The 23,215-nt window shown below is 35.3% G+C and overlaps 1 protein-coding gene and 1 pseudogene across 3 annotated transcripts in view; one reads left to right on the forward strand and one right to left on the reverse strand.

Annotated features, from left to right (window-relative positions):
• ANKRD62 (ankyrin repeat domain 62) overlaps positions 1-23,215 on the forward strand; it is an 81,626-nt gene that overhangs the window by 28,065 nt on the left and 30,346 nt on the right. For all 3 annotated transcript variants that reach the window (XM_005587219.5, XM_045378213.3, XM_045378214.3), the window contains 5 exons: positions 783-853; positions 5,104-5,273; positions 13,282-13,315; positions 13,583-13,724; positions 22,904-22,974. In XM_005587219.5, coding sequence (XP_005587276.3) covers positions 783-853; positions 5,104-5,273; positions 13,282-13,315; positions 13,583-13,724; positions 22,904-22,974 — 488 coding nt within the window. The remainder of the gene's footprint in view (positions 1-782; positions 854-5,103; positions 5,274-13,281; positions 13,316-13,582; positions 13,725-22,903; positions 22,975-23,215) is intronic.
• LOC135968294 (succinate dehydrogenase [ubiquinone] cytochrome b small subunit, mitochondrial pseudogene) lies at positions 21,655-22,218 on the reverse strand (annotated as a pseudogene).

A 23,215-nucleotide genomic window follows, 5' to 3' on the forward strand; every position in this document is an offset into this window, starting at 1 on the left:
GATGTGCTGCAGTAATGATAAGCCACACCACTCACCCATTATCTTTGACATTTATCCTTTCAGGGTCATGATTGCTATTCTTATTGAAGATCTTTTTTTTTCTTGTCATTGGAGTATGTGCACTTTTGTAATTTAGTTATAGTCTGTTGAAATATAACCTCGCTTTTGACACCTTAACTGCGTGTCTTATGAAATTTACATTATATACAAGTTTTATCTAGGGAAAGATAGAATCAGGGAAGACATCACATAGGTGTGTTAGTCTTACAAGATGAATAGAAATTTGTCAGAATAGTAGAGGAAAACATTTCAGTTATAAAGAACAGAGTGTACACTGATGAAGGGGTAAAGAGAAAGTCATATTGGAAATTACTAGTACTAAATAACATGCTTAGTGTATTGTTACAAAGGTACTATTATAAAGTAAAGGAGAACATACAGTATTACTTTATCTGTTTCTTTTGGATTTTTAATTTTTTTGTTTCTGGTGGTTTTGTTCACTGATGATGGGTGAATAAAATTGTGAGTGAATCTGTGAGATGAATGTATGGCTTGACTCTGGTGACATCTAGTGTCTTGCCACGTGGTTTGTTGAAGTTTTGGAGAATTTTTTAAAGAAGTATTTTTTAAAGAAGCAGATACCCCACTAGAGATTAAGCTTTATTTAAACTCTCATTTTATAAAAGAAAAATATGTTTTTTATTCATGTTTATAAAGACTATAACTTTTATCTAACTGTTCTAAGTAATTCATTTTAATGAAATATATGGATTTTTGAGCAGAACAAGACTTAAAATTGATATCAGAGGGAGAGCAAGACAGGCTTCAAGGATGTGAAAATAACCAGCCACAGGTTTGTAAAAATTTAATTTCAAATTTCTGGTTTTCTTTGCTTTGGTAACATAACATAGTTCAAATGAAATTACCTTTGGACTTGCCTTTTAGAATCAGTTGATTATAATTTAATATTTAATTTAAAAACATTTTAATTGGTTATAAAACTGAAAATATTTTCAGAATCTGTAGTGATTTATAGCTAATCTTTTCTCTTGAAAATGAAGCCAAAAGTTCCTAAATATTGTTTGCTGTTCATTTTTATAACATCCTAGTATAATAAGGTAACATCAAATAATGAATTATAATTTTAAGCAGTCAAAATTATGAACAATTTAACAGTGATGGCTGCTGACTTGGGTTCATGTTAAAGGAGTAATCATTGCTAATGTTTCAAAATTTGCAACTTTATATATTACTGGTCACTAATACTATGATTAAAAATGTATTCTCCATTGTAAATTTTAATTGACTTTAGTATCTGTGTTCAGGGAGAGAGTGGGGTCATAAAGTCAACCCAACTGCCTGTCACGAGAACCAGACTTGCAGAATGGGAGCTTTGGTGTGAGGGTACAAACAGTAACTTTCTAACTTATTTCTGTATAGGAAGTCTGTAACTATTGTTAAAATTTTTTTAAATCACTGTCATTAGTGGACTTTGGAATGTATTGAAACTTGACTTAAGACTATAGTCTATATAGAATCCTACATAACACTATCATATTACGGTTTATAGTTTGAATTAAATTTTATGAATTTGGCTTTGTTTCTGATTAGTGTTGATTTTGATTTCTGTTAAAAGTTTGCCTACTCATCACTTAGTAATCTTTGGAAAAAAAGCACTCAAGTATGCACTGTTTGTTGAGTGTCACTATTTCAGATACACTGAGATAAAATTTTCTTAAGTGAAGATGCCTTTGTAATAGTGCAAATCACCTTTTAATTCATTTTTGGTAAATTAAACACATAACGAATTAATCTTAGTCCAAACAAACAGTTACAAAGTTAAGATTGATGGTTGATATTTTTCCCCTATTTTAGGCTAATATAAATTAGTTTTAACTTAAGTAATTACAGTCCGGTGATTGGGAGTAGATAAACATAGAATAAGCAGTTTAACAGTTAAAGTTTTATTATTTTTTAATTTTATTATTCCATACTTGATTATTTAATGACAAAGTTATCTTTAAAACATGCACCCTGACAAAAAAGACATCTGACAAACAAAACTAGCAAATTAATCTTCCACTTTTGCATTTGCAAAAATGTCTCAACAAACAGAAGCGAACAAGTACTGTAATAGAGAGCATACATCTCTATATGCAGGACTCCTTTATGTGCAAAAATAGGAGAAAATGTGGATCAAACAAGGCAAATGAGGGTGGAAAAAACTTTAAAACTCATCACAATTAAGTTAAAGCAGAGATTGAGTAAAATTTGTGAAGAATCCAAAACTTTGGATTGTTCAGAGGAAGAGCCACTACAGGAAGAAAGAAATGTAAAGAACATACCCTCTAATTTGAAAAATAATATACGTGATGGTCAGGAAGGAATGCATCTGGAATATTCCTATGTGTAGTATTCCAGATATTTTCTGAACAAAAATAGTTCAGTCTCATAAATATCTTTCCATTTCATTTCTATGCTGGGTCCCTGGAATATGCTTGCCAGTCACCTTCTGATTTTTATTTTAAAAACGAAAATAAATAACAAACCAGACACTGTACATGTTTTTAACACAGAGCAGTAGAATTTTTATAATGACACAGAAAATACAAAAGCAAGGAACCCAGAAGTAATTATCATTGAAATAAAAGAAGACCAAGAGTGTTACAGGCACATGATGAAAACAACACTAATTGCAAATTGGACATCAGAAATGTGCTGCCTCAGTGTAGTGATCCAAAAAGCCTTTTAGATTTGTGACTTACCTCCTCCAGAGAAATGAAGCATGTGAGTAAACAAAACGGCATGGTGCTTCTCTTGTTACGGAAACTTGTTCCAGAAACCATTGTATCATAATTGCAGTGCAAGTAACTATAAAAGAATAGAACCGGATTAGAAAATGTGCATTCCTCTCCACCACATAGTGACAGAACATCAAAAGTACGCTGAGAAGAACAGTTACGGCACAGTATACAAAGACTGAAGAATGAAGTAGGCATATGAAAACTAGAGTTCCTGACTTTGAAGAAAGAAAAAGTTCAACTTGAGAAAGACTTAGAGGGCCACTTGCTGCTACGTGGTTTTTTCCTCTTGATCAATTATTTGGTGCATTCTACTTTTTTACTTATGAAAAGCTCGTGTGTAAATTGGGGCTACTAAATACATAATTTTCTGTGGAAATAGATTATTTTTCTATCTAAATGATAGAAGTTCAGGAGAACATTCTATAGTCTTTGTTTCTTAATCAACCCAAGTCTATCTATCAGTTTTTTAAGTGGCATTGGGACTGGGAAACTAATCTATCCATGCACCATGGATATGGATACTTCTGAAGTAGAGTAAGCATATAGGAAATTGCTTAAAGAATGTAATAAGCTCTAGGACCTAATTTTTCCCTATAGTCTTGAGGGTGAATTGCACTTACTTAAAAAAGTGGGAAATCAGTGGGGAGGAAGCGCAATGACTGAGAAATGATATAAGAATCTACCTATCCATGAGAGTTGGAACAAATATTCATAGTCAAAGGTGTATGTTGTATGTTGTGCTTTCAGGTGTGCAAGTTTATTCATTTAACTCATTATGTTGGGGCTTATAATTTCGCCATGAACTCCTTAAATATGTTTGAAAACAAATATATATAGATACCTCCATCTATTTTTCTTTTTTCTTTTTCTTTTTTTTTTTTTTTTTTTGAGACAGAGTCTCCCTCTGTCACCTGGGCTGGAGTGCTGTGGAATGATCTCGGCTCACTGCAAGCTCCGCCTCCCGGGCTCATGCCATTCTCCTGCCTCAGCCTCCCGAGTAGCTGGGACTACAGGTGCCCGTCACCATGCCCGGCTAATTTTTTGTATTTTTAGTAGAGACAGGGTTTCACTGTGTTAGCGAGGATGCTCTCAATCTCCTGACCTTGTGACCTGCCCACCTCGGCCTCCCAAAGTGCTGGGATTACAGGTGTAAGCCACCACACCTGGCCACCTCCCTCCATCTATTTTTCTAATCACCACTTTTACATGTTTCTGTCGAATCAGATCTTAATGTGATTTTGTTTAATAGAGTATGATAAATTTTAGCATGATAACTTTATCATATAAATATCATAGATTCTCAGCCAAGAATTTAGTTTTTGACTCCAAAGTAGAAACCTGGTTTCTGTACATCAAGTTTTAAAGATAGACAAAAATCTGGTGATACCCACCTTTAAAAGTAAAAGTAGATGAGGTCTCTCAGCCCCTGGTGAAGCATTAAGTTACTTTCCCAGAGTGATACTTTTAATTCTTCTGATAAATTTGATGAATTTATCAGATAATTTATCTGACTCGGCATTATGAAATAGCATTATTGGTTTCTGAGCCCCAAAATGCTAGGAAATGCCACTTTAGGAGCTTTGGATGAGTCATTTAATCTTTTTTGATAACAGGGCTAAAGTAGATAATTACACTGTCTGTTCTCCAGCTATAAAATCTCATGGTTACTGAATGTGAAATTTGGAAAGCATCTCATTTTCCAGAACTCTACTAGCATCTCAGCAGTTTCACTCTGCTTCTGTGGTTTCGAATTTTGGTTCCTGCATTTCAGCAGGCACCTTCACATTTTTGAAGTCTAGGATCCGAATGAATAAAGAAAGATGAAAGACAGTGGGGAAAGCTTACCCAGAGAGGGAAAAGCTTCCTTTCTGTTCCTGAAGCCCCACAATATCACATTCTCTAAATCTGGCCATTCAGTGTAAACTCTAGGAGGTAAAAATAGAAGAGGACAGATTTCATGCCTTTCTCCTTTTGTTTCTCTATTTCTGCTGGTCACAAAATGGTGAAAATTTATATTAGCAAAGAGTGGATGGGAATAAAAGCACAAATTTGGAATGGACCCTTTTTGAAAGTTTGGAAAATTTTGTTGTAGTCACTCAAACAGAAATGAATTAGACTTTATATGAATTTCAATGGAAAAATTATAACTTATGCTAATAATTATATAATAAAATGGAAGTCCAAAGTATTTTAATGACTATTATCATGACAGACTGAGTCAAGCGACAAAATGAATGAACAGTTTATTCTATTGGATGAAATAATGACATTTATTCTCAGTGTCACACTTTCATTGAAGGTTGCAGAAAAAATGAGAAAGTGCAGAAATAAGAAAATGGAAGTGTCAAGAAACCTACATGCTGATGACAGTGACAATGATGATGATGATGATGAATTAATTCAAGAAAGAAGGGGCAGGAAATCTGATGATCATCAGTTTCCCAGGCAGAAGAGGGAAGAGTACAATAGGTAAGCCTATAGCACTATTTGATAGTACATTATTGTTATTGTACTATCAAATGAATTCTAATTTCAAATAATATGCATGATTAATTAAATTTATACTTTCACCGGGAATATTCTGTCTTACGTGGTAATCAGAAAAATGCAAATTAACAGGCAATTAGATACAGTTTTTCCAAGCATATTGGTGTTTTATTAAAACATAACTAGTGTGGGCAAATGTGAAAAAAAGTTCTCTCGTACACTTATTTGGTAAATATGTAATTTAATAAATTTGGTAAATATGTAATTTAATGAAGAGTAATTTAATAGCATGTATCAAAATTTCAAATATGTCATTCCTTTAATGTGTCAGCTTTACTTCTGAGACTGGATCCTGCAGGAAATACGACTTTACACATACACACAAGTTATGGACATTTATTACATGTTATATATAACATACAATCAGCCAACATATATATTCTGATATATGTATCTGTGTATGTGTGTATGTTTCCCTACTGTATGTTACATATATACGTTGGCCTATTGTATGTTATATATATATATATATGTTGGCTACATGCATATAGATATACATACATGCACGCATATATGTCTTATGTATTTCTATGTGTATGTTTGTAACATGTTTATGAAACATCTTAAGTATAACAAAAGTATGTTAAGGATATTAATATATATTACATATACATTGAAGAATTTTCATTATAGCATTGTCATATCAAAAAGCTGGAGATAGTCTAAAATCCTATTAATAAGGAAATGGGTAAATTGTGATACCCATTAAATAATGTGGTATGCAAGTCTCTTTCAAAAATGAGGTTGGATCTATAATATACTGATTATTTCATCAGTTAAGTATATTTACATTTAGTTTGATAACACAACTTAAGTAAATTTTGTCAGAATATAATGTTGTAATGTCTTAATACTTGTAATATCTATTGAGTTGCAAAAGGAAACTACATGCTACCTTCGCACTTCACGTTACCAACAAAATTGCTAGTTAGGACATTTGCTTTTTTGTTCTCAATGCATGAGTGCTCAAATATTGAATTCTCAGAATAATCTGAATATTCCCAAGGGATTGCACATGGGGATCTGTATTCCATGTAAATATTCAGCATATTGGTAAAACTTGTTAAACTATATCAAAGGATCTTTGATCTGCCGAGTCAGGAGTTGACCAGTTTTTTCCTGTAAAGAGCCACATAGTAACTATTTTAGGCTTTCTGGACCAGAAGGTTTCTGACATCTTTCACAGACAATAAATGAATAGGTGGCACTGTGTTCCAAGAAAACTTTACTTACAAAAACAGGCAGTGGGCTGAATTTGGCCCACAAGTACTGATTTGCTGACTCCTGTGCCAAACCAGGGTGCTGCTAATGCAGTGAACCTCCTGTTTAGGGGCACTCTGAATGCCTGCCATTATCCTTTTAAAAGACATTTCAGCATGCACGGCACCATATTTTACCACAGTGACTTCCTATGATATAATTTACAAAAATTCAGTTGACAAAACAAGATTATTTGAATTTTCATCTTTTTTCATCTCATAGAATTTAATATTTTAGTATGACAAACCTTTTTGTATATTTGATGAGTATAAAATATCTCAGAGTTGGGTGATTTTTCTCAGGTAGGAAATACTGCCCTTTAGTCTTTCTGTGGTCTTTGTTTATAAGCATGAGCAAAATGATAACCAGCTTTATAATATAGAAATGTTCGGCCGGGCGCGGTGGCTCAAGCCTGTAATCCCAGCACTTTGGGAGGCCGAGACGGGCGAATCACGAGGTCAGGAGATCGAGACCATCCTGGTTAATACGGTGAAACCCCGTCTCTACTGAAAAGTACAAAAAACTAGCCGGGCGAGGTGGCGGGCGCCTGTAGTCCCAGCTACTTGGGAGGCTGAGGCAGGAGAATGGCGTGAACCCGGGAGGCGGAGCTTGCAGTGAGCTGAGATCTGGCCACTGCACTCCGGCCTGGGCGACAGAGCGAGACTCCGTCTCAAAAAATAAAAACAAAAAAAAAAAAAAAAAAAGAAATGTTCAAGGGGTTTTTAGTTCTATAATTTTATGATGTTATTTATTACTTTGTCTGGCTTTTAAAATGCTATATATATGTAATTTTTAAAAACTATTAAGGTGTTAAAACACACCATGTAATTAATCCTTAATCATTATGAAAGGATTGAAAAATACAGTTTAACAAGAAGAAAATTAGATCATGCATGATAATGCCACGTGGGCATGATGTCCCTAAAATTAAACTGCTTGTACTCATGGCCTCAAGTTTCCTTTCCATTCACTCTTGAACTCACTGCCATAATTTTCACTCTCACCACTCTCCAGAATTGTTATTCTCAATGTTGTCACTGATTTTTCACTGTAACGCATCTAGATATAATTTTTTAGATCTCGTTTTATGTAACCTATCAACAATACTTTCACTTTCTTCACTGGCTCTCAGAATCTCACTCTCTGGCCTAGATTTTCCTCCTGACTTTCTAGTCCATCCATCTTAGCCTGTTTTGGTTACATCTCCTCGTCTTCTACCTTTCACAGATTAAAGTGACCCAGGGCTCAGTTCTTGAGGTTTTTTCTTCTGACTTTTACCAGCTTGTATATGCTAATGATTTTCAAATTTATATCTCCAGCCCATTTCTCTCCTTAATTTCAGACCTATATATCAGCCTGTCTACTTGACATCTCTCCTTGATTAGCTATTGGATATGTCAAGTTTATCAGATCCAAAATCTGGTTACTGATGTTCTTCCTCCTGCCTGCCCCTTATGTAGTCTTGTTGTTCCATTAATAATGACTCTTGCAAATGCTCTGCCAAAAACCCTGGTGTCCTCCTTGACTCACACATTCTCTCTCTGTCTCCCTCCCCCGACCCCCATCTCTGACACTCCACAGCCAAGATGTTGGCAGATCTCATCAGGTCTAACTTCACAATATATCCAGAAGCCAGTCACATCTTTCATGTCCAAGCCACTCCACTGTCATCTGATTGGCCATCTAGAGTAGTGTCATAGACTGCTAATAGGTCTTTCTGTTTCTCCATGTTTAATCCTCTTTTCGTCAATTCTTTACCCAGTGAACCTATTAAAACATGTCACATTATGTCACTCTTTTGGTTAAAAACTTCTAATTGCCTCCCATTTCACTCAAAATATATGCCAGATTTTCTCCTAATACTCCAAAGGAACCACAGGATCTGACTTCCTATTTTCCTGACTTATGCTTCTGCCTTTCTACTCTTTCCACTCTGCTGCAGCCACACGGAACTTCTTTCTATTTTGTGAACACACTCTGCATCCCTCTGTACTGGGCGGTTGACTCTGTATGGAGTTAGATATCCTCCTTGCTTACTCCTTCCATTTCTTCAGTTCTTTCCTTAAAAGCCACTCTCTCAGCAAGGTCTTATCTAGTCATCCTAATATTTTCACCACCTTGCCCCTCCTGCACATAAACACTCCTTTTTCCTGCTTGAGTTGTTCCTCTCTAACATACTATATATTTTGCTTCTGCTGTTAGTTGTTTTGTTTACTTGGCGCTCATGAGTAGGATTTTGTCATCGTTGTGTTTTTCATTGCCTAGGAAAGGACCTAGCATATAGTAAGTAGCAGCTCAATAAATGTTTACCGAATGAGTGAATAGAGTTTATCCTGGTGTATAGTTTTAAACATTAATACTCACTTAAAATACAGTTTGACATGAGTTCATTCTGACAATTTTACCTGGCAATTATATGCCCTTTTTGGATTCTTTGGGCTCTTTTTAATGAGCTATACTCTCTGTATAAATGGTTTTCTAATTTGGGAGCAAACCCCAATATTGTGATCACTCAGCTTTTCTTATTAGAAATAGATACTATGCTAAAAGTTTCTAATAAAATCATTCTATTTTCAAACAAAATTCTATCTAATCAGAATAATGCTAATTTGAACAATATATAAAGACATACGGGTATTTTAAAAGTATTTTCTCCCTTTAAGGTAATTTCACAGTTTCTTTCAGGTTGTATGTAGCTCATGGTATTTTGAAAACTTAATTCAGTGAAACATATTAAAAACTATGGCACAAATCCAACTATGACCCCATGTCTAAGAGTCATTGCTTGCAGGCAGTGAGCTCCAGCCTTTTAGCGTAGCATTCAAGTTTAGTGTAGCATTCTTCCCTCAGTGTTTACTTTCATGTGTTTTACACTTTACCTTTCAAGTTCCCAGGAAACAACTGGATGCCACGTGCCTAATCCCTGTGCTCACATTCTATTCTCTATGTAGAATGGTGTTCTCCTACTGTTTCTGGTTTTGTTTTGTTTTTTGTTTGTTTGTTTGTTTGTTTGTTTTGGCCTGGTGAGCTCCTCTTGTCTTTTGCCTCTTCCATAAAGTCTTCCTCATGCTCAGATATAATTTTTTCTAGATCAGCTCTTACATACTGCGTTGTGTCATAATTACCTGTTAACTGTTTTGCTTTTTTTTCTGAAACAAAGTCTAGTTTTGTTGCCCAAGCTGGAGTGCAGTGGCACTATCTCAGCTCACTGCAACCTCTACCTTTCAAGTTCAAGTGATTCTCATGCCTCAGCTTCCAAAGGATTATAAGCGTGCACAACCACGCCAGCTAGTTTTTGTATTTTTGATAGAATCAGGGTCTTTCCATGTTTGCCAGGCTTGCCTCAAGTGATCCACCTGCCTTGGTCACCCAAAGTGCTAGGATTACAGGTGTGAGCCATCACGCCTGGCCTGGTTACCTGTTTTTGTTTTGTTTGTTTTGTTTTGTTTTTGAGATGGAGTCTTGCTCTGTCACCTAGACTGGAGTGCAATGGTGCAATCTTGGCTCAGTGCAACCTCTGATTCAAGCAATTCTCCTGCCTCAGCCTCCCAAGCAGCTAGGATTACAGGCACCCGCCACCACGCCTGGTTAATTTTTTTTTTTTTTTTTTTTTTTAGTAGAGTCAAGGTTTCACCATCTTGGCCAGGCTGGTCTTCAACTCCTGAGCTCATGATCCACCCACCTTGGCTTCCCAAAATGCTGGGATTAGAGGCATGAGCCACTGCGCTCGGCTGATTACCTTTTTTTATTTAAAGCTGGGAATATACATTTCTTTGGATATGTTGGTAGTTCAAATTGGTTTTTGAATTAGTAAATAAATTGAGATGGAGAAGAGTATGAATTTCACAATAATTTTTTTATTCTTTGTAAGTAGAATTATTAGAAAGCATTGGCTTTTTAATGGATTTTTTAAAGTAGTGATCATCCCTTGCATGTGAAGGAAGTAAAGAAAAATGAAAATTTTAAAAATACACCTCAAAAGAACCTGTCGTTACACCAGTGTTTGAGAAGGCCAGTGTACTTACTGGTCTTCTACCCAGTCTAGAAGACTGGCAGTCTTCTGTAAAAATAATGATAGCAGTTTTAGTGAAATGGTTAAGGATGAAGGAGGATAAAATCTCTAATTTTCTTATCTCCCTGTGAAGGAATATTAGCAGTGATTACTTTATCTAGAAATAAACTAGTGTAGACAGCCTAATCTAGAGAATAGTCAACTGTATCAATGCTGCTGGAAGACTGATTAAGATGATGATTAGTGCCCTTGTCAAGGAGGAGTTTCAGCTGGTTGCCATAGAACCCTGACTGTAGTGCTAAACACAGACAACTCCTGAGAGAACTTTGACTACAAAAGGAAGTAGAGAAATGGGTGACAAGTAAAGAAGAAGAATGTGAGATTCAAGAGACTTTTGTTTCATTTTCAATTTTAAAATGGAAACTGTTAGAGTATTTTTGTTTGTTGTTTGGAATAATCCAGTAGAGAAGAAATGTGTTTTTGGAATTTAGTTTTGTTTGCATGTGTGAGCTTTGGAAAATTTGATACATTCTTTTTTAAATATTTATAGTAAATCAATTCTTACAATTTCTATTCACGTATCATTTTATTGGAAGAGGTTTTTCTTTAAGAATTGGTTCAGGAATGGAATATTTTAATGTAATGGTACGTGAAAATGATGACCTAAAAGTTAAACTCACATGCATATATTTTTAGAATCTGTAATAATAAACATACAAACACTTGAGTCATGTTGAATAGAATTTAAACATTCCCTGATGATTTATGTATCACAGTACCTTTGAAAGTAGCATCACGAATAGCTGTGCTTTAGCAAGGTATTCTGAAATAACAGGCGTGTCACCTTTATGGTTTTTCAGATTGTGGGGAGAGGGAGGCTTTCTAATGAATAATAGAAAAGCAAACTCCTGAAAAAATTCATTGCAGACTGTTACTTTTGGACTGTATAGTTCAAAGGTAAAAAAATATATATATTTCCCTGGACCAATCAACAGGCTCTTTGACATGTGTTGTACACTCAGTAAGTGTTGGTCGAATACATGAATAGTTGAAAGGATGAAGGAATGTTTTTTGGTGAATTTCTTTAGAGAAACCAAGTTTTCAGATTACTAAAAGCAGGTTTCCAAAACTGCATAGGTATAAAATCTTACTTTAAAAAATTGCGGCCGGGCGCGGTGGCTCAAGCCTGTAATCCCAGCACTTTGGGAGGCCGAGACGGGCGGATCACGAGTTCAGGAGATCGAGACCATCCTGGCTAACACGGTGAAACCCCGTCTCTACTAAAATACAAAAAAAAATTAGCCGGGCAAGGTGGCGGGCGCCTGTACTCCCAGCTACTCGGGAGGCTGAGGCAGGAGAATGGCGTGAACCCGGGAGGCGGGGCTTGCAGTGAGCTGAGATCCGGCCATTGCACTCCAGCCTGGGCAACAGAGCTAGACTCCGTCTCAAAAAATAAAATAAAATAAAATAAAATAAAAATAAAATAAAATAAAAAATTGCAAGATTCAGAGATTATTTGTAGTCATAGATAATAAGAATTCATCTGCTTTTATATTACTTGTAAACAGTTGAAAATAAATATTACTTTTATAGCATATTATAGAGTATCCTGAAACACATATTTTGGAGCCAGAGTTCTTGGGTTTGAATGCTTAGTCTGCTATTGACCAGTTTTATGGGCCTGGGCAAATTATATGGCCTTTCCTTGCCTACTTTCTTCCTGTATTAAATGCCTAGTAAGTTACCTACTACACAGAATTGTTGGGAGGATTCAAGACACTTAAACACTTGTACAGTGTTTAGAATAGTACACAGTACCTGCACAGTATGTCCTGAAAAGCTCACCAATGTCATCATTTAAATAAGGGTTTCTGTTACATAATTAATATTTATCACATAGGTCTTAGTACCAATTAAAGCTTGTTTGTATATAAAAGGGCAACAAGGCCTGGTGCAGTGGCTCACACCTGTAATCCTAGCACTTCGGGAGGCTGAGGCAGGTGGATCACCTTAGGTCAGGAGTTCAAGACCAGCCAGGCCAACGTGGTAAGACCAGCCAGGCCAACATGGTGAAACCCCGTCTCTACCAAAAATACAAACAATAAATACATAAGCTGGGCGTGGTGGCAGGTGCCTGTAATTCCAGCTACTCAGGAGGCTGAGGTAGGAGAATCACTAGAACCCTGGGGTGGAGGTTGCAGTTAGCCGAGATCACGCCATTGTACACTGGCCTGGGTGACAGAGTGAGACTCTGTTTTAAAAAATAAAACAAAACAAACAAACAAAAAAACGGAGGGAGGGGCAACAAGAGAAAAAACTAGTGTGTTATATATATTTTTTCTATGAAATAATACAAGTAACATGTTTCTTCTTTTTCTTTGGCTTTCAGAAAACTTGATCTAAACTTAATTGTTTTATATTAGTAGTAATATATTTTATTTGTCCTATAATATACCCTTTCCATTTATAGTTTTATCCCCTTGTAGAAAATAATTGTATTTTATATCACCTGTGAAAAATTTCCTGTAAACTTTATGAATAGGAGAGAGAAATTACAAATACAGAGGTTTTATTTAAGAAATAGTTATAGATATTCTTTGTATTTTACATATTTACTATTTGCCTGATTGGAATTTTTTGGTTTTTTTTTTTTTTTAGGCTTGCAAGGAAAACCTCTAATGAAAAGAACAAGGTATTGTAAAAGTATATTGTCAAGAATGTTGTTGAAAATTCCTTATTAAAGTTCACTTAAAAAACAGAAAATCCTTTGTTGTAAAGACATTGGCTTTCAAAAAGCAACAGCAACCATTCGTAAAGGTACCCTTTTAACCAAAGTCAGTTATTTTAAGAAGTACTTTGGTTTTGCTTATAGAAAAAGATGAATAGTTCCCACTGGTGTACATTTAGTGTTTGCCATAAATATTTGGTAGACATTTTGAAACAGTGTTATTTATTATAGGTTAAAAGAGATCTATATTCCAAGGATGACCTCAATGACATAATTTGGTCACCTGAAACATCCTCGGAGGATGATGACTTGCCTTATTCCAGTGATAAAAACTTTATGTTATTCATTGAAAAACATGGAATGGAGCATAAAGGTAGGAGCAGTGCATAAATATAAGGCTTTTTCCCTATCCTATAGTAATGTATGCACACATTGCTTAGCACCATACCATAGATCACTGATGTGTTATAGGGATGTTCATCTCAGAAATATGCCTTTACCCAGGGTCAGGTTGTCATTATCTCATACCTTGATTACTGTGATAAACTTATAACTCTTTTCCCTACTTCCCCACCTTCCAAAACCATGGTCTATTCTGCAACCATAATTATATACATTTTTAAAATTCACATCTGATCATGTTACCCGATTGCTTAACACCCAGCTGCAACTTGTCATTGCTATAAGGTAAAGATGACAATGCTCTAGCTTTATACTACTTCATTTCATACCCTTGTTTCTCTCTGTGTCACAGCCAGCGCCCAGGTGTTTGCTCCTACAATCCTTAGCTTTAGTGAAATATAGTTGATGTATGTTAAAGTGCACATATGTAAGATGTACAATTTAGTAAGTTTTGACAGGTGTATACACCTGTGAAACTGTCACCATAATCAACACAATTATCATATCCATCACCCTCAAAAGTGTCCTTTGCTGCCTTATGTTCCCTTTTTAGAAAAACTGCTAAATTGTTTTCCAAAAGATGTGTACCATTTTGTATTGTCATCAGCAGAATAGGACGGTTGCAGTTGCTGCATTGTTACACTAAGTACTGCAGTATTTATTTGTAGCCATTCTCATGGATGTGGTTACTGTGCATGATCCTAATGACTAAACATATTAAACATCTTTCTATGGTTTTATTTGCCATCTGTATATCCTCTTTGGTGAACCATGTTTTCAAATCTTTTTCCATTTACAAAATTAGATTGATGTTTTCTTGCTTGATGAATTTTAATAGTTCTGGATACTATTACTTTACAAGAATTTTTTTTCCAGTTTGTAGGTTGACTTTATTAATAGTGTCTTTTGAAGAGTTTTAAATTTTGAAGAACTTGTTTAGTTACAGAGTTTGCATTTTATGTCGTATCTAAGAAAACTGTGCCTAGCACAAGTAATTTTCTCAAAAATTTTATTCTGTGCATCATTCTAGGGGTCTTATAGTTCTGGGTCTTACATTTAAATGCATGTTTCATTTTGAGTTTATTTTTGTATATAGAATGAGGTATAGATTCAAGTTAACTTTTTGGATCTGAACAGCCAGTTGTTTGAGCACTATATGTGGAAATGGCTATCCTTTCTCTACCACATTGCCATCCTGCCTTTGTCAGAAATAAACTGGTTGGCTATATGTCATCTATTTGTGGACTTTCTGTTGAATTCTTTTAATTCAGTGCTCCTCAAATTATGGTAGGGTTACTTCCTGATAAATCCACCCTTTCAGTCAAAAGCTAAGCAATACTTCATTAAACCCATTGTAAAATTAATAAGTTAAACCACCTGAAGTTGGGGACTGTCTGTATTTGACTTTTTTTATATAGGTTGAGCATCCCTAATTCAAAATCCCAAATCTGAAATGCTGTAAAATCCACAATGTTTTCATTGTCAACCTGATCTCACAAGTGGAAAGTTCCATAACTGAGCTCGTGTGCACAAACTTTGTTTCATTCAAAAATTATGAAATATTTAAAATTACTTTCAGAGGCCAGGCGTGGTGGCTAATGCCTGTAATCCCAGAACTTTGGGAGGCCAAGGCAGGAGGATCACTTTTGGTCAGGAGTTCAAGATCATCCTGGCCAACATGGCAAAACCCCATCTCTACTAAAAATACAAAAATTAGTTGAGCATGGTGATGCACACTGTATTCCCAGCTATTCAGGTGGCTGAGGCAAGAAATCGCTTCAGCTTGGGAGGCAGAGGTTGCAATGAGCCATGATCTCACCACTGCACTCTGGACTGGGTGACAGAGCAAGACTGTCTCAAAAATTAAAATAATAAAATAAAATAAGATTACCTTCAGGCTTTGTGTATGAGGTGTATATGAAAAATAAGTGTATTTTGTGTTTAGACCTAGGTTCTATGTCCTAGAGATCTCATTATGTATATGCAAATATTCCAAAATCCAAAATCTGCAATACTTCTGGTCCCAAGCATTTTTAATAAGGGATACTCATCCTGTACCAGTGGCACATTGTTTTGATTACTATTGATTTGTAATAATTCTCAAAATCAGTTTTCAGATTTTGTTATTGGTTCTGTTTTGGCTCTACTAGATCCTTTGCATTTCCACATCGATTTGTCAATTTAAAAAAAAGTCTGCTGGCTTGTTGGGATTGATTAGGTTGGGATTGTGTTGTATTTATAGATTATGGAGAATGGACATCTTAACTGTAATGAATCTTCCTGCTTCTGAAGAAAGTGTATGTCTCCATTTATATAGGTCATATTTAATTTTCTCAGTAATATTTTGTAGTTTTTAGTATATAGGTCTTTTTATGTTTTATCAGCTGTTCAGTTTTTTATATAGTCATAAATGATATTTTTTTAAATTTTACTCTATCGCTAATATACAGAAATACAGTTGGTTTTTGTATGTTGATTTTGTATAGTCCAATCTTGCTGAACTCACTTATTAGTTCTGGTACATTCTGGGTATATTTGATCAGATTTTCTACATAGACCAAAGATTGTCAAACCTTTTCTTTCTCAAAGTACCCTCTTATTAAAGACTTGTGGCAAAAGGGGTCTCTGTTGTAGCTGATAGACTCTGCCACTGTAGTATGAGAGCAGCCATAGACAACCTGTACATTAATGAACACAGCTGTGCTCATTGACGAAGACAAGAAGCTGGTCCACAGGTTAGAGTTTACTCAAACCTATTGTGTGGTCATGGTCATGTATAAAGATAGTTTTATTTATTTTTTCAACTGGGATGACTTTTATTTCTTTTTCTTGCCCGACTGCGCTAGCTAGAGTCTTCAGAACAATGCTGCATAAAAGCAGTAAAAGCAGACATTCCTGTGTTGTTGTTCATCTTCTGGGGAACATACTCAGTTTTTCACCGTGATACATGTTAGCTGTAGGTTCATCACAGATGCTCTTTATCTTGCTGAAAAATTCTTATTTTGCTGAGACTTTTCATTTTTACAAAATCAGGAATGGGTGTTGAATTGTATCAAATGCCTCTGTCTGTTGAGATGATTCTATGGATCTACTGTTTTCCATTGTTAATCTGGCAGATAACAACGATGTTTGAATGTTAAGCCAACCCTGCAGTCCTGGGAAAAAAACCCATTTGTTTATGATGTATTGTCCTTTTATTATACTGTTGGATTCAATTTTCTAAAGAAGTTATGATAAAATCTTTATTGGTTTACTATAAAGAGTTTATTTATTAGACCAGTTTTATGTTCACAGCGAAATTGAGAGGAAGGTACAGAGACTTTTCAAATACCTTCTACCTGCACACACATGTAGCCTCCCTCCTTATCAGTAACCCTCCCATGGTGGTACAGTTGCTATAATGGATGAGCCTACATTGGGACATCAGAATCACCTGCAGCCCGTAGTGTGCATTGTACGCTGGTGCTATACATCGTATGGGTTTGGTCCCAAAGTAGACTGATATGAATGCATGTCATATACGTTATTTTCACCTCCCTAAAAATCCTCAGTACTCTACCTGTGTATCTTTTCCTGCCATCCCTCACCCTCTGGCAGCCACTGATCTTTTTACTGTATCCATAATTTTACATTTTCCAGAAAGTCATATAGTTGGAATCATACAGAAAATAGCCTTTTTAGGTTGGCTTGTTTGACTTGGTAATATGCATGTATGGTTCCTTCATGTATTTTCATGGTTTGATTGGTCATTTCTTTTTCACATGGAGTAATATTCCTTTGTTTGACTGTTTAACCACAGTTTATTCATTCACCTATTGGAGGATGTCTTGGTTGTTTCACAATTTGGTTCAGTTTTTACATTCATACTCATGAGGGAGGTTTTTTTAATTGGTAATATCATTGTCTGGTTTTGGTTCAGGATAATGCTAACATTATATAGTGAGTTGAGATGTACTCTTTCTTGTTTCTTTTTGCACAGTTAGTGTTGTATTGTTTCTTCTGAAAATATTTGGTACAATTCATCAGCATAGCTAGCTGAGCCTGGAGTTTTCTTTGTTGGAAGATTTTCTACTATAACTTTATTTGCCTCATGTCAGTTATGTTACACTGATGATCTTAAGCCAGTCTGATGTTCTAATTAGTACACTGTGTGTGTGTGTGTGTGTGTGTGTGTGTGTGTGTGTGTGTCTATATATGTCCTTTGATTTTGTGTAATTTTTGTGTTTAATTCTTATGGGTACTTAATAGGTGCTTATATTTATGGGATATGTGAGACATTTTGACATAGGCTTACAATGTGTAATAATCACATCAGGGTTAATTGGGGTATCCATTAACTCAAACATTCATCATTTCTTTGTTTTATGAACATTCCAAGTGTACTTACTCAGTTATTATAAAATGTACAACAAATTATCACTGACTATAATCACATTATTATGCTATCAAATGCTAGATTTTATTTGCTACATCTAATTATATTTTGTTTGCATTAAGCATTCTCATTTTCCACCACCCTTACATTCTTCCTAACCTTTGGTAACAATTCTTCTACTCACTAATCATATGAAAATAATTGTTCTAATTTTTCAGTCCCAGACGTGACAATGACAACATGTGAAGCTTTTCTTTTTTTTTTTTTTTTTTAATTTTGTACAGCTTTATTTTTATTCAGACTGATACATTCAAGTAGGATCTATATATCCACTGATACAGAACTACTCCCAACCACCATCTTCTTGCACTTGGTCTAATATAACAACCTCCAAACTGATCTCGTTTCCGTGCTTCCCCATCTATATTCCATGTCCCATTTAGTAGCAAGGGTAATTGTTTTGAAATATAAATCATGTTTTTCCATAAAATCCACTAGTGGCTTCTTACACAAATAAAATCCAAACTTATGATATTCCTTTGAAGACCTAGAAACCCTGGTCTCTGCATGCCTCCCCAATTTCTTCTCCTAAAAACCCGTCCCTCCCTCATGATTATCTAGTCATACTGTCATTTCTTCAAGCACGCCCAGCTTGTTGTGACCCAGGGCCTCTGCACTAGCTGCTCCTCCCACCTAGAATGCTGCTCTGCTTTGAATGGCTGTGTCATACTCATCACTTAGTGCCCATTGTGAATATCACGACACAGAGAGATTTTCTTTGAACACACCATGTAAAGTAGATCCTCATTTAGTCAAGCTCTTTCTAATACTCCTAGTTGTGTTTACTTCAAAATTCATTACTATCTAAAATTATGTATTTGTTTACTTGTTAATTTATTTTCTTTCCCTCATTCACTAGAATGTCAGCTACATGAGCAGGAATCTCAGGTTTATGGTTACCATTGTATTCCCAGTATTTAGAATTGTAAGCATTCAGTTAATAGTGAAGCTTTTCTTTCTGTGCCTATATTATTTTACTTGACATAAAGTTCTCCAGTTCCATCCATGTCATTGCAGATAACAGGATCTGATTGTCTTCTTATGGCTGAACAGCACTCCATTGTGTATATATACCACATTTTCCTTATCCATGTGTCTGTTTGTGAAAAAAGATTGATTCTAAATTTTGGCTATTGTGAAGAGTCCTGTTATAAACATGGGAAGCCAGACATCTCCTCAGTATACCAGTTCCCTTGCTTTTGAGCATATACCTAGCAATGGAATTGCTAGATGGTATGGTGGCTTTTAGTCCTTCTGAGGGCCCTCTATACTGTTCTTCACAGTGGCTGTCCTAAATTTACATTCTCAGCAACAGTGTATAAGAGTCCCCCTTACTCCACATTCTACTAACATTTATTAGTAACTCATTTGGATAAAAGCCATTTTAACGGGTGAGACGATATCTCACTGTAGTATTGATTTGCATTTCTCTGGTGATCCGTGATATAGAGAACCTTTCCATATGCCTGTTTGTCATTGGATTGTCGTTGGATAGTGGTTCAAGACAAAACAAGGCCAAGGGAAAGTGCCATTGTGCTTTCATTTCTGATCATGTTTCTCCTCACAGGGGAAATAGCAAAAAGATTAAGAAATAGAAGTTATCAATATGTAAGATACTAGTGTTAAATGGAGAGGAAAGAAGTGGTGGGGATAATTTATGAGGGATATAATACAAGGGGAAGAATGAAGACCATAGATTGAGAGACTTTTGCCAGAGCAGAAGGATTGTGAAGGGGGAAGGAGGGAGGAAGGAAAGAAACTATCTTAGTCGTTTTGCAGTTAATGATGAGGACACTTGAGAGAACTTACTTGACATGGCTTCTGTATATTTGCACTTAATCAGGACATTAGATTATCACTGCCCCTAAAGATTACTGTGAGCAGTGCAAGGGAGTGCAAGTATTGGCGTAAACCACAGCGACTCATTTCTCTACTCCATATCACACATCAAAGATACAGGTTTTGTTGATATTAATCAAATTTCATTTGAACTAAGAAATATTGGCTTTTTTTTAAGCAAGTTTTTTTTGTGATCAGAAACCTGTTTTTCAGAGACTAACATGGTATGCCAAGTCAAACTAATTTTAGAAACAAAACGATTATAGGATTCGTTCCTTAAATAACAAAACTAATACTTTCAATAAACATTGCACTGATTTTGAAATATAGAATCTTATTAATAATGAATGTCTGTGGAAATTAAATTTTTTTCATAAACATTTATACATCAAAAGCTTATTTTATGTTAATTGTTGGTGTGTTTTATATATCTTCTTCCATGAGTGGGTTAAGAATTTTTAAGAAAGGGCCCAACTACTGGATCCAAGTAATGGAGGCATAACAGTAGCCCACCTGAGGTTGGAAAACAATCAATATTTTTATCAAATGTTATTCTACAACTGTCTCTCTAAGAAGGTCATTTCAGAACATTTTCTTTCATGAGGAAGTAGCTGTATGTTCAACTATGCTGTCGTCACAACTGTGTACTTATTAAAATATATTAAAATATTTTAATAAATAAAAGTACTTATTAAAATATAGGACACATGGTTGAACATGAAAAATACATGTAGGTTAATGGTATAATTAAGTACGATGTGTTGCATTAAAAATATGCCACAGCACTCTCCCAGAAGCTTTGACAGTTATCCTCTCAGGATCATGATTTGCTATTCTTACTGAAAAACACTTTTTTTTTTTTTTTTTTTTGCAAGCCAGTAGGTTAATTTTGGAATATGTGCACTTTTCTTTTTTTTAATTATACAACATTTTATTTAAAAACAATTCATAGAATACATTTTCACATTAGGGATTCCCATAGTGGCAAAATAACTATTACTTATAGTTTTGTATTCATGGACAGATTGTTTCAGAAAAAGTAAAATACATTTGAGAATTGAGTGTCAGTTTAGAATTTATAATATTTTGATACGTCTACAAGGGGAACCTTGCTCTTAAATGGAACTTCTCTATATTCAGAAGTACTCCAAGCTTTTCTTCTTAAGATTTAGAAATTCATAATGTGAGATACAGCATTTCCTAATTTTAAAATTTCCCTGGTATATGTAACCATCAATAGGTGGTATCTACTGAATAGAGAGGGAAGTTTTCAAAAACTAAACACTGTCTAATTTTCTGCAAAGTTTTTATTCATGAATTAACAGTATTTCCCTTTGTCCATTATTCCCAAGGCAAATGCAGAAGTTTGATCATATATTGATAGTAATAAAGCTGGATTCTCTTTAAGAGATTGATAAAAGGCAAAAGCTCATACATCATGTTTGGTTATACTGTGACTCTTAAGAGAAGCTGGGAGGCAACCCCATTAACTCACCAGAATACAAAACTCAGTCTCACAATTTCTTAGTCATAATTCTTCTCAAACCTTTTCCTCAAATATTAAATTTGGAAAATAATCTTGTGATTAAGAGAAGAAGGCTGTCCACCAATGGACTTACCTGTTATTTCTTCCTTATTCTGAGTTGAATGGTATGACAAAGCAGAGACAAAGAGGCATACATCAATTCTTCAAAGTATGAAGTCAGAATGGTCAGAGCTTCCACAGCATGGCAACAGCTTTGCAGATGCCCACATCATGATAGTTGAAATAGCAAAGCCCAGCAAAGGTTAAAGCTTAAAGTGCCAAAAGCTCTACCTTGGCAGCTTTCTGCAAGGCATCCCCATGAACATGGTCATTAACAACTTGTCCAAGGCCCCAGTAACTATGAATAGTGAGGGTTGCAGCCAGGAGTAGTCTGTCACAGAGCCAAGGATTCAAATAAGCAGCTAGAAACAGGCCCAGGAGCAAAACACTGACGACCCTCTCCCTAGTCCAGTGGAGAGATGCAACCTGGGAACCAGGATGGTGGCTCGGTGACAAGCGAATGTGCTGCACTCCACACCATTCTGGGGTAGGTCAGTTCTGAAGTAATACTGAGATATGAGCAGGTCCGACCACTGGGGTTCACAGCAACAGAGCTCAGCCTCCTTGGGCACTGCGAAGGGTGCTCAGTCTCCAGAGAACCATCATCTCATTCTTGATAGCTCAAGGTCATCCACCAACCCCCACTTTCTGTTTTAGTTATAGTCAGTTAAAACATAAACCCATTTTTGAAACCTTAACTGCATGTTTTATGAAACTTGTATTATATAAAACTGTTTATCTGGGGAAAGAACCAGAATCAAAGAAGAGTTTACATAGCTGTCTGTTGAAAAATGAAATTTGTCGGAATAGTAGAGGGAAACATTTCAGATATAATGAACGGGGCATATATGGATGCAGATATAAGCAGTAACAGTCATATTGGAAGTTATTCATAATGAGAAGCAGCAGGCTTAGTGTGTTATTAAAAAGGTAATGTTAGGAAGTAAAGAACAATATATAGTGTTAGTTTGTTAATACTGGATTTTCAAATTTTGTTTTTCTGATAGTTTCATTCATTTATATTGGGTGGATTAATTTGTAAGCAAATCTTTGAGGTGTTGGTCTATGGCTTGAATCTGGTGACATCTGGTGTCTTGCCAAGTAGTTTGTTGAAGTTTTGGAGAACTAGAAGTAATTCTTAAGAAGTAGATATATCACTAAAGATTAAGCTTCATTAAAATTCTCAATTTATGAAAGAAAAATATGTTATTTTCATTTTTATAAAGACTAAAGTTTTTATCTAATTGTTCTAAGTAGTTCATTTTAACTAAATATATGGATTTGTGAGCAGAACAAGACTTAGAAATGACATCAGAGGGAGAGCAAGAGAGCCTTGAAGGATGTGAAAGTAGCCAGCCACAGGTATGTCAAAATTTAATTTCAAATTTCTGGTTTTCTTTGGTAATGTAGCATAATCCAAATGAAATTACTTTTGGACTAGCCTTTTAGAATCAATTGAATATAACTTAACAGTTAATTTTAAAAACATTTTAACTGTTTCTAAAATTTAAAGTGTTCTAAGAATCTACAGTGATTTACAGCTAATATTAACCTTGGAACTGAGGCAAAAAGTTCCTGAGTATTGTTTGCTGTTCCGTTTTTA

This window comes from Macaca fascicularis, chromosome 18 (assembly GCF_037993035.2).
Source record: "Macaca fascicularis isolate 582-1 chromosome 18, T2T-MFA8v1.1".
In the NCBI taxonomy this organism is placed as follows: Eukaryota; Metazoa; Chordata; class Mammalia; order Primates; family Cercopithecidae; genus Macaca; species Macaca fascicularis.